This window comes from Mastigoproctus giganteus, chromosome 5 (assembly GCF_048544385.1).
Source record: "Mastigoproctus giganteus isolate SK-2022 chromosome 5, ASM4854438v1, whole genome shotgun sequence".
In the NCBI taxonomy this organism is placed as follows: domain Eukaryota; kingdom Metazoa; phylum Arthropoda; class Arachnida; order Uropygi; family Thelyphonidae; genus Mastigoproctus; species Mastigoproctus giganteus.
This window is the reverse complement of record NC_143579.1, coordinates 110,083,590-110,095,642: the sequence shown is the minus strand read 5'-3', so window position 1 is coordinate 110,095,642 and position 12,053 is coordinate 110,083,590. Positions and strand designations below refer to the sequence as shown.

Genomic DNA, 12,053 nt, shown 5'->3' with positions numbered 1-12,053 from the left:
TCACAGAGTGCACTTATAGCCTTGCAAAATTCCTCCTCGCCAACACATCCTGTAATAGCAACAATAAAATCTCGGCTGATGCATATCCAAGAACACCAGCAAATAGTCATCTTTTGTTGGATCCCAGGCCACATGGGGATATCAGGGAATGAAAAAGCGGATTATGCAGCAAAACAATCATCCAACATAGCATCGACGAATTACTACGTTCCGTATATTGACTATAGATCCTATATAAGGCATGTATGTAAAGAACAGTGGACACTTTTGTGGCAAGCTCAACTGCAGAACAAGCTCCTGCAAATAAAATCTGAACCACAGTTATGGGCTTCCAGTTTCCGTGTAAACAGAAGGGAAGAAGTCGTCTTGTCCAGAGCGCGAATCGGTCACAGTCACCTCACCCATCTTTATCTACTCACAGGAGACGATCCTCCGAAGTGTACTCACTGCAACTCTTTTCTCACTATCAAACACATTCTCATTGATTGTACACTATATACTGCTGCCAGAAAAGCCTCATTCGGTACTCTACGAAATCTTCAAGAACCTTTAACACTTCGTCACATTATAGGCAATGATGCAAATCTAATAGAATTTTTTTGCTTCCTCAAAGAGATACAGCTATATGACCGCATCTGACATGACTTTATAATCACAATATCTGGACTCCTTTACCCTTGATAGGCGCAATATGGCCCTAGTAGCCCTTGCGCCAGAAATAACAATACCAATACCAAATCTGGAAAATAACATTATATATTAATGGTTTGGTTTTTGGAAGAATATTATTTCTCCATAATACTAGATTCAGCATTTCCAAGACCTTTCTTCCCTCATTAATTCTTCTTGAGAATAATCTCATCTTCAAATGAGCCGTCCATTCTTTATTGGTGTTCCATTAATATTCAAAATGTCTCCTGTTGAATTCATATATTCTGTCTTACTGAAGTTTATTCTCAAACCCCATATTTTATATTGTTCCAGTAGCTTTCTACACATATAGTCAGCATCCCAAGCGATCAGTACCTGGTCATCTGCAAACAAAAGATTTGAAAGGTGAATGTTTTGATCCACACATAATCACATTGATCTGAATCTTTGAAACCAAGCTTCCAGAGTCAATTCCATGTACAACTTGAATAAGATTCAGACCCCAAATTTTTGAATAAGATTCAGACCCCAAACAGCATCCCTGTAGCAAGTCTTTTGATGTTTTGAATTTCCTTGATATACTGTTGAAGTTAATAGTTTAAATAAATTCAAGGAAGAACTAGACAAACTATTGAAGTGAACAAGTAAGTGTAATTGGAGGAGGTTTTTTTTTTTTTTTTATGTGACGCATCCTTGGGGGAACTACAATCTAGTAAATCTGATTGGTCACGAAAAATGCATCACGGAAGTGACATCATTCGCAGCTTCCGCCAGAGGGACTTCCCGCGCTACCACCACTAGTCTGTGCCGAGCACTCATTAGTAGTATGATTGGAGTGCTTGATGCAATTTTTGGTAACTGTATGATATCTCAAGTGAACCAATTTACAAAATTCAAATGCCTTTCGTTTGAATTTCGTTGAACTGCATTAGAAAAGAAACACAATGAAACAAAAAAAACCAGTAAAACGAAAAAAAAAAAAAAACAGCATGTTTACCTTGTATGCACAAAATGTTTTATTTTATGTGAAAACATCCTCGGGTTGGAAAAGGTTAGCAAAATCTAAGTCAATAGCCTAATTATCCATTTGATTGTAGCCATTTGTTGAATATGATTGCGACAATACAAGCATTTGTCATATGGCTGCATCATTACAAATATTTGACAACAATTTCTTTTTTCATCTCACATTTTTGTTACTTTCCACTGTTTGATTCCACTATAGAAGTTTCACATCAGTAATTTTGGAAAAGGTATTTGACGATGCCGAAGTCAAGTGCAGAGCATTCTTTAGAGTATTGAACAAGAATTAAAACGACACGACCTAAGAAAATATTGACAAAGGTATATCAGGGTTAATGTCCAAGTTTACAGACAATATGATGGTTGGCCTGGTTATTAATGATAGTACACTACTGCAACAGGATCTAGAAAAGTTGAGCAGATTGGCTGAGAGGTGGCAACTGAAGTTTAACATTGATAAATGTAAAGTACTGCATATGGGTAGGGCCCCAGGTGCCAAGCATTTACGTGGCCAAGCGATTCTTGTGCGATTGAAGAGTGTTTTTCTCTAAGCGACTAGATTTTTTTTTGTTTTCCCCTTGCTTATTAAACTTTTCCGTTAAGTAGTTCTACTTTCTTAAAAACACTAAGAAGAGAGCCCTGAAGAAGGAAAAAACCTTTTTCTTTAATTTAATTTGTCTTACTAACTGTACTAACCTATATGCTTTAAGCGGCACTGCTCCTGCCTTCCCGTGGCGGGGCCGGTAATCTAGGCGTTATAAATAAACCCCCAGGGCCAAAAGGAGCTGACATGGATACAAGCAGTTATCCTCTTTAGAGCCATCAAACTCAAGGTCAAATTCCTGACGACGACTATGACGCAAACCAACCCAAAAGGCTTAGAAGGGAAGCACAATGCCATGATGAATTACCAAATTTCTTGGTAGAAATTTGGTAATTCATCAATGAGATCTCCTCATTGAAACAGCCACTGCAAAACATTCTGAGTGGCTCTTAAACACAACATCATTTTGTGGGCTCGCAGTATCAGTTACTCCCCACAGAACCTTAAATTCATCAAAGGGTGTGATTGGTGAGTGGGACCTAATTACAGTCTCCGAAGGAGAGCTACTTCAAGAACTCAGTAGTCAAAGTTACAAATGTGAAACGGATTATGACTGAAAATGATGGAAATCTCACTCCAACGAGATTCATCATTTTAACATTCAGTACGCCAGACTTACCATCCTCAATTCCAAATCCCGTTTGCTTCTTCAAATGCCAGAAATACGGCATTCGCAGCAGGCATGTAGAGATGAGGCCATATGTCCCATCTGTGGCTCTAAAGATCACACTCAAGGGGATTGCTCTGTCAAAACCCCTGTTTGTCCAAACTGCAAAGGAAGCCACCCAGTCTTTTCCAAAACTTGTGAGCTATGGATTACAGGAAAGAAAATTCAAAAATACAAAATAGAAAATAAAGTGACGTTTCCTGAGGCACATAGACAAGTTATGTCGACCATGCCTAGTAGTCATTCCTATGCAGCTCGCACTCAAAACTTTGTTTCTACTGCAGATCAAACAGTTGTATCAGTTCCACCTAACACCTCTATAGTGAACTGACTCAAATCTACACTTTCAACCCCTAAAAAAGATAATCCTCCAAAAAAAACTAGCGAAACCACAAATACTCCAATCAGCATTCCTACTCATACCCCATCGGTCCCAGTTGAAAAAGAACAATTAAAATCTGAATCATTCTCTAAAAAATGGAATCTCCCACCAAAAGTCTGGATGTAGATGAGCTGCTAAATAATGAGGAGCCCCATTCTAGAACTCCATGCAGATGACACCATGGATATTGGTGCCCCACATTCTCTCAAAAATGGACTGGAAAAAATGTCCCACGTACAAAAAACTGTCAGGTGAATCATCCTCGGGTAAACTTAAATAATGCAAAAAAACTTGAAATAAAACTTAGTGATATCAATGAACGGGATGTAAATGGAGAAGAGTTATGCCAAGAAATTGAGATGGTGGTATTTTTGTCTGAAAATATACCTGGTAATGCTTTAGGCATTTTGAAGTTTATAAATTCAAACAAAATGTAAAATTATGCTAGCAAAATCATGGTTTGCATTGCAAATTATGCTAACCATTCCTATAACTGTGGCAAGTGGTGAGACAAGTTTCAGTAAACTAATGTTAATTAAAACATACCTGCGATCATCCATGACAGCTACAAGGTTGAATTAACTGGCAGTTATATCTATTGAAAATGATACAGTAGCAAAATTGGATTTGTCAGAAATTATTAATAACTTTGTTGACATGAAATCTAGGAAGAAAGATACATTAAGAGAAATTTTATTTATTTCAGTTGATTAAAGCATTAACTAATCGAAAGGCTAATGTTTCAATTATGTTGTATTAAAATTTCATGTTCATGTAAATTATGAGATTTATTATTATAATTGATAGTTTTAATAAGTGTATTGTAATGTATGTATTGTATTCCCTTGTTGGAAATAATTATATTGTATGTATTAGAGTATGTTATTATAATGTTACTGATATTTTTATAATTGCATTCTGATCAACTAAATAATGGGTAAGATATGATGTAGCCTTGACAGTAGTATGTTGTTCAATTACAGTTCATTATTACAGTTTTGAAGCTTAAAAATAAATTCATTTAAAATTCCTTGTGCATTTCATTACCTATGAAGGGGGAGGGGTGCAAAAAAAAGTTCTTCCACCCAGGCTGCCTAAATGCTTTGGGCTGGCACTGTAGGCCTGGACCATATTGTATGCTATAATAACAATTACAGTGCAACAGTGTTTTCCCTAGAACCTATCAAATCGACGCACTGCCCAGCAAATTTAACTGACCGCACGGCTGAAAGTTAAGCGATTCTCGTGGTATCGTATGGTACTGATCTTGCTGAATATAAATTCAAACATACTATGGGATCAAGGTCAACACGACAGGAGCGGATGCCAATCCAGCTGGAATTCTGATTGGAGTCTGAAAAATCGGTAAAATTCATCTTTCCTGTACATAACCTACCAATGCAGGTGTTTTGCATTTTCACAAACGAGGAGTGAACTTAATGGAATTTTATTTTGAGTTCGGTCTTCTATCCACAGATTTAAAGCCCTTTCCATTTTTTTTCTAATTTAACATCACGAGTTACAGAGCAAATTTTTGAAGCAATTTGCGTGTCTTCACGGACACTATGGCTGATCCCCCCCCCCATACACTATTGTGCTGACGTCATGCAGCCTCGCGTAGTTCGATGTTGTGAATCCAGATTACGAAAATATTGTCATGTGCATTATGTTGAACTATCAGATGCCAGTTGGTTGGCGCCTCCGTAGCCAGGTGGGAAGGAGCAGCAGTGCGTAGCACACGCTTCTTGATTAGACCGGGGTTCGAGCCTGTCACCACCAAATACAGAGGATGCGGAAAGGTCACGGAATGACCACTGCATATCCCGGATCAATATGGCCTTAGTTGCTAATGCTCCTAAAAAACCAAATAACAAACAACAAACAGCCAGTCGGTTGACAAGCATCTGTCAATCGTAATTCTACGATTTACTGAGTCGACTCAGATTCACTTTTGTTATTCAGTCTTTCAGATACCTGAGTTGACTCAGTGTATCGACTCACTCACTCTGCAGCCATCTCTCTGGCAAGTTGAGTACAGTAAACCGCTATTTGCCAGGCTTACATTCCTGAGAAATGGCACAAATACTGAGTTATGCCACCCATAGTAATAAAAGGGTTTCATTCCAAAATATGAAATATATAAGAAAAACTAGTCTAAAATTTTGTTTATGTATGTATTACATGTACCTACATAATATTATAGTGAAATACAAGCATAAGGTATTGAAATGAAAATTTTTTAAGGAACAATTTAATATCAAATGTAACATTTATTAGAAATTTCAAACAAATCTTTCAAAAACATGGCATTCTCATCCAAAACAACCCAGTTTCATCTGCATTGAACATCTGTTCGAGGACATATCCTTTGTCAGTAATTATTTTTCAAATTCAGTCGGGAAACTTTTTTCAGCCACGAAATCCGCTGGTGCCTGCAAGTTTCATGTTATGAAGGCCATATCAATTTCTTTCAAACCAGCCTTTGCCTGCTAAAAAATTTATCCTGCCATTGCCATCACCAGTTTTGCTAAAGTGTTGATAAAGGTGTTTTGCGTTTTCATAAACGAGGAGTGAACTTAATTGAATTTTATTTTGAGTTCGGTCTTCTATCCACATATTTAAAGCCCTTTCCATTTTTTTTCTAATTTAACATAACGAGTTACAGAGCAATTTTTTGAAGCAATTTGCATATTTTCACGGACACTACGGCTGATCCCCCCCTCCCCCCAATTTCTTGATCGATCATATTGTTGACTTATTGATTTTATTACATGACACTTTCACCATTAGAAATTTCGTCTAATAACTCAATTTTTCTCACTAATGTCATCGCCTTCTTTGATCTTTCCACAATTCCCTTATTATTCATAGCCATATTTTCGTAGCGGTTAGAAAAAAACTTGTCTACAATAAAGTCACTTTCTTTTAACTGTTAACACACTCAAAAAAGTCTGTTTACACTAGCACACTGCAAAATGGTAGATTTTTCACTTTCGTAAGCATATCAATTACAAGCAAATGACAAAACCTTCCATGATAAGTGCATAACACATACTGAAAGTTGAAAACTTCTGCTTCACCTTTGAAACCCCGAAACTTTAGAGGGCCGAGCATTATCATCTTCGATGTTGATGTCTTACTCCAGAAGGAAAAGCTCTTGGAAGAGGTTTTCAGTAGAAATCTATTTGGATACACAGACAGGGAGGCAGCAGCCAATGAAATGAAGATTAGTTTCCTAACAACTGTCAGGTCACAGGATAAGCTCAACTGGATTTTGGAGGTATCTCCAAGAATTAGAAAATTTCTGCATAATGAAGAAAGGATCTTCTTAGGTTGGTCATCACACTATTTCCGGGACTTTGTACCAGTTATGAAATGTTACAATTGCCTAGGATACTGCCATACCTCCAAGAAGTGTCTCAAAAAGCAGCCAATCTTGCAGGCATTGTGCAGAGGCAGGACACCTTTACAAGAACTGTCCAAATAAATCCTCCCCACCAACCTGTGCCAACTGCAAGGCTATTAATAAGCCCAGCAATCATTCTGTTCAGGGTGGAGCCTGCCTTGAATATAAAAGATCAGCTGAAATAATCCGTAACAATACAAATTATGGATAATAGGCCATCTAACCCGACAACATTCAGACTTCGCATTGCCCAAATAAATGGACAAAAATCAATCTCTGTTGCTTCTCAGCTCCATCCCATCATGGAAGAACTCAACCTTCTCCTTCTCCAGGAATCCTACTGCGTTTGCAGTAGAGTCTCTGGATATCCACTTACGTACCAGAAGATACAGACTACAAACCAGATATGCCTTGCAGCCATCATAATCCTCAACCCAAGCCTAGTTGTGAGCAGACTCGATTCCTTATGCACCTCCCACCTGGCTGCTGCCATGGTGGAAGTCTGCTTCGGCCACATCTCAGTCCTTACATCCTACTTTCAGTTCGGCACTGACATCCACATACTGCCACCCCAGAACGAGCTCTTGACTTGCTTGAAGATTCACATGCTATCATCGCAGCCAACTCCAATGCACACTCTACTAGTTGGTACAATGCCACTGCTGATGGTAGAGGTGATTTACTTGATGAATTTATTGCTGCCCACAGATTGGAGATCGCTAATCTACCGGGTCAACCTACCACCTACTCCTCAGGAACTGGGGAATCCAATTTGGACGTTACCCTTGTAACACCTTCCCTTAGCAATTGTCTCCAACAATGGCAGGTGCATGAATATGCGACCACCAGTGATCATCGCATACTGTATTACTGATCAAGTTACCCCTCGCCAATTCTAAATGCATGTTACTTCCAGATTCTCTATAAGATCAGCTAAATGGGACATTTTTGATGAGATCATCTGGGAAGCCACCTGCAACCCCTCTGCCCTCAATAGGTATCACTCCATGAACAGTACCCAGAAAACAGATTTTGTTCAATCATTGCTCCTGAAAGCCTTATACAAGCATCAATGAAGAAATGTTCCTGTCACAGTTTCTTGTATTTCACTTGTATTATATTTAAAAAGTCACAGGATCTTACTAACCTATGGAATGATCTCAAGCATGCACGTAGAGCATACATTTTGTGTGTTTATGTATATGCATTGGAATTTTCATTTTTCAGTTAAAAATATAACACTAGCCAATATTAAATTTTTTCAATGTTTGTTGCACAAATTATCATTAAATCAATATAATGTTAAATTATGCAATTAATTTTTGCTCTGGATTGCTTAAGTTGCATTTATAAATAACAGAAAATTTTATAATCTTGCAAAGTATTACACTTCCCCACCTGGCTACTTCATAATGCCACCCAGCTGGCAAAATTTTCTGGGGAGAACACTGGTACAATTCTCGTAGAAAGTGTTGTTAATACAATCTGAGTTTGTACAAAGCATATTTTTCTTTTTAAGAATGGACTTTTTGGATGGAATGGAATTCTTTGGAAGGATGGACTTTTCTATGTAAACACATATGTTTATTACAAGATTTGGGTAATATGTATTACATTGTCTGTTTTTATTCTGCGAGAAATAGTTATTCTGTAGTAGTAGTAGTAGTAGTGGCATTTGCAAGAAAGCAAGTGTATGAGCTTATGTAGCATCAGCCAAAAAAAAAAAAAAAATCACACCATTCCCTCCAAATGCCTGTCCAGTTCCTCCTTAAATTTATTCAACCTATCAACTTCCACAACGACAGATGGAAGTTTGTTCCAGCAATTAACCACCTGCTGGCTAAAGGCAAATTTCCACACATCTAATCTACATCTGTCTTTTCTTAATTTGAATTTATGCCCCCGTATGTTCATAATCTGAACAAGTGGAAGGATCCCATCAGAATTCAGCGTGCTCAACCCATTCAAGGGTTGTTAATAAAAAGCTCAACACAATTGTTCTATTATTGCCCCACATCCAGCATGTGCATGATCATCTGTTTCTGTCTTTCCTGAATGATAGCACTGACCATAAATATACTCTGAAAAACATTAATTGCAGGTCAGTTGCAGTTGTTGTGCCATGTTCTAAGAGTCTTTTGTTATCTGTTTTGTATGCCATCTTTAAAAGGATCTGATCTTTTTGGAACTTGGGTCTTTAAATTAATTCAAGACTTGTTTATATTAAACCTCACCTAGCAGTTATGAAACAAAGTGCAAACTGAGAGAATTAAATCTAGAAATAAAACTCAAAATTATACAAAAAGTTGATAGGATTGGACAATGTAAAATGGACATTGCAAAAGAATACAACACCCCTTTACCTAATTTGTCTATGATACCTAAATACTGCAAAAAACTGGAAAAAAGTTGAAGTGCATGATAGCGTTAAAAAAACAAGGGGAAAAAAAAAAAAAAATGAAATTTTGGTGCAAAACATTGAGGAGCTTGAAAGAAAAACAAACTTTTAGTCATACTGATAAATGCTGCATCTAATTTGCCATTTAATAATGGTCCAGCTTTTAAAGAATAGCAAAAATCACATGTACGTAGCCAAGAGATCACAAGGATCATTTGGCTGCCAGCTAGTTAATTTAGCATTATCCAGGGTGCACCATGCAGAGGCGAACTAGCTTTACACCCTACTTCAACAACATGGACTAACATAGCCGAGTAGTTGGCATTTCAAGGCCTCATTTCAAGAAGGATGTAGAGCTGCTGGAACGAGTACAGAGAAGGGCAACAAGATTAGTGAATGGAACAAAGGGTTGCTCCTACGAAGAAAGGCTTAAGTTTTGCAAATTAGTGTCTGGTGACTAGGCACCGGTGAGGTGATCTAATAGAGGTGTATAAAGCCTTGAATGGTTTGAGCATGCTCAATGCTGATGGGATTCTTCCTCTTACTCAGGATAATCACTTGAGAGGGCATAAATTCAAATTGAGGAAAGACAGATGTAGGATAGATTTGCGGAAATTTGCCTTTAGCCAGCGGGTAGTTGGTTGGTGGAACAGGTTTCCATCCCTTGTTGTGGAAGTTGATAGCCTAAATAAATTTAAGGCTCAGCTGGACAGGTATTTTGAACGAACAGAGGGGTGAAATGGGAGTGGGCTTTTTTTTTTTTTTTTTGCTGATGCTGCATAAGCTTGTTTTCTTGTATCATATGCCTCTGCTGATGCTAATGCGTACAAGTTTGGGGGCCTGATTTTAGGAAGGATGTAGAGCCACTGGAACAAGCGCAGAGAATGGCAACGACATTAGTGAGGAGAACAAAGGGGTGCTATTACCAAGAAAGGGTTCTGCAAATTGCAGGGTCTGGAAACTAGGCACCTGCAAGGTGATCTGATTGAGGTCTATAACGCTGTGAATGGGTTGAGCAAGCTCAATGTTGATGGAATTCTTCTCTTGCTCAGATTATGCACTTGAGGGGACAAATTGGGGAAAGACAGCTGTAGAATAGATGTGCAGAAATTTGCCTTTAGCCAGCAAATAGTTGATTGCTAGAACAAACATCCATCTGTCGTAGAAGTTGATAGCTTAAATTCAAGGAAGAACTGGAGAAACCTTTGGAGCGAATGGATGGGTGAAATGGGAAGTGTTTTTTTTTTTTTGGCTGATGCTGTATAAGCTTGCTTTCTGGCATCATATGCCTCTACTAATGCTGATGTCAGAAGTAACTAGTTTTATTAAAGCTATGTTTGATCTAATGCTAATATAAGACAAAAACTGTACAAGTTATAAATTAGATTAATTTATATTAAAGTCAATTGATTTGTGTTTCCTTTAATATTAAAACTATAATTCATCTTTCACTACTTTTGTGATGCTAATTACACACGTCTACACAGTATTTTTATTTCAATTATGTTTTCTTTTCTCTTAGTTAATATTATGAATAGAAGAAAAACAAATCTAAATAAAATAAAATGTGTGTGGCTTTTGTTATTCTTTTTTTTATTTTATTTATTTTTCTCATTATTTCATTTATTTTTGTTGATATATATACAGAAAAAAAAAAAAAGAGAGAGAGGGAGAGTGAGTGAAGTTTGATACTTTGTGCAGATCTCATTACTACAGACCTCATTATTACAAGACATGAAAATTTAGGTCCCTTGAATTTGTATTAATGAGATTCTTCTGTATTAGTTTTTTTTTTTTTTAAGTGATTATTTTAGAATAACAGCATCCCATAATAATCTGTTTATTATTGTTCTGTGTTTGTACACACACACACATATATATATATATATATATATATATGTATGTGTGTTTATCTTAGAATAACAGTATCCCATAGTAATTTGTTTATTATTGTTATATGTTTGTACATACACACACACACACACACACACACATCTATGTATAAATATATATATATATATAATTTTTATTCCCCCCTCCCAAGGAAATTAGTGTGGTGGAAAAATGTGAAGTAGCCGATAGTAGCAATTGTGACAAATTGCATAACTGCCATGCTTGTCATACAGAATATCACTGTGGTTGGCAGACTGGTGAAAAGTGCTATACATTTGCTAGGGAAACAGGTTTGTACTATATAGTTTTCTTTTAAATATGTACATGTTTGTTTTACTTGTTGTATTTCTTTGTGATATTTATACAAGTGGTGATAATTTAATTTGTGGACTAGTGCAAGATCTTATCTTAATTGCCATTATCTGAATCTTCTGTGGATTTCTTATTCTCGAAATACCCTCTTTTGAACTTTTGCACTGTTGTACCCATACATTAAATGCTTCTTGCAAGCCATTTTTCGAAAGACTGTGAAATGCTTCCGTTGTGGCTCTGTGAGCATCATTGTCGGATGCAACAGAGTCAAATTGTGTGGAATCCAGTGGGCCCAGATTCAGGACATTTTCAAGTGATTTTTCACAATATTGTGAGCACTACCGTATGAAATGGACATTCTAACATCTAATTTGCCTATCTTCATCCAAGATTTCTTGGCCTTTCACGATTTGCTCAGCAGTTGTTGAGGAGGAAGGCTGACCAGGTCTTGGGTCATCTGCAACAGACTCACAGCCTTCACTGAATTCTTTTGCCATTTAAATATGGCCATCCTAACACGACACTTATTACCACATGCTTCATTCATCTCTTTAATTGTTTCCAACATTTAATCCCCATCTGACACAATAACGAATCACATATCGCTGTTCAATCTGTATGCCCAACCTGATACTTGCTTCAAAACAATCATCGGTGACGTGGCTAAAAAAACCTCTTCGTGCAACAGTAGCTCGACAAGTACACAGAATGTAGTAG

The 12,053-nt window shown here is 37.2% G+C and overlaps 1 protein-coding gene across 1 annotated transcript in view; it reads left to right on the top strand.

Annotated features, from left to right (window-relative positions):
* Positions 1–12,053, top strand: part of LOC150085636 (attractin-like protein 1) — a 585,126-nt gene that overhangs the window by 282,738 nt on the left and 290,335 nt on the right. The window contains exon 16 of the mRNA XM_090374629.1: positions 11,184–11,314. Within this exon, the coding sequence (XP_090230755.1) occupies positions 11,184–11,314 (131 nt within the window). The remainder of the gene's footprint in view (positions 1–11,183; positions 11,315–12,053) is intronic.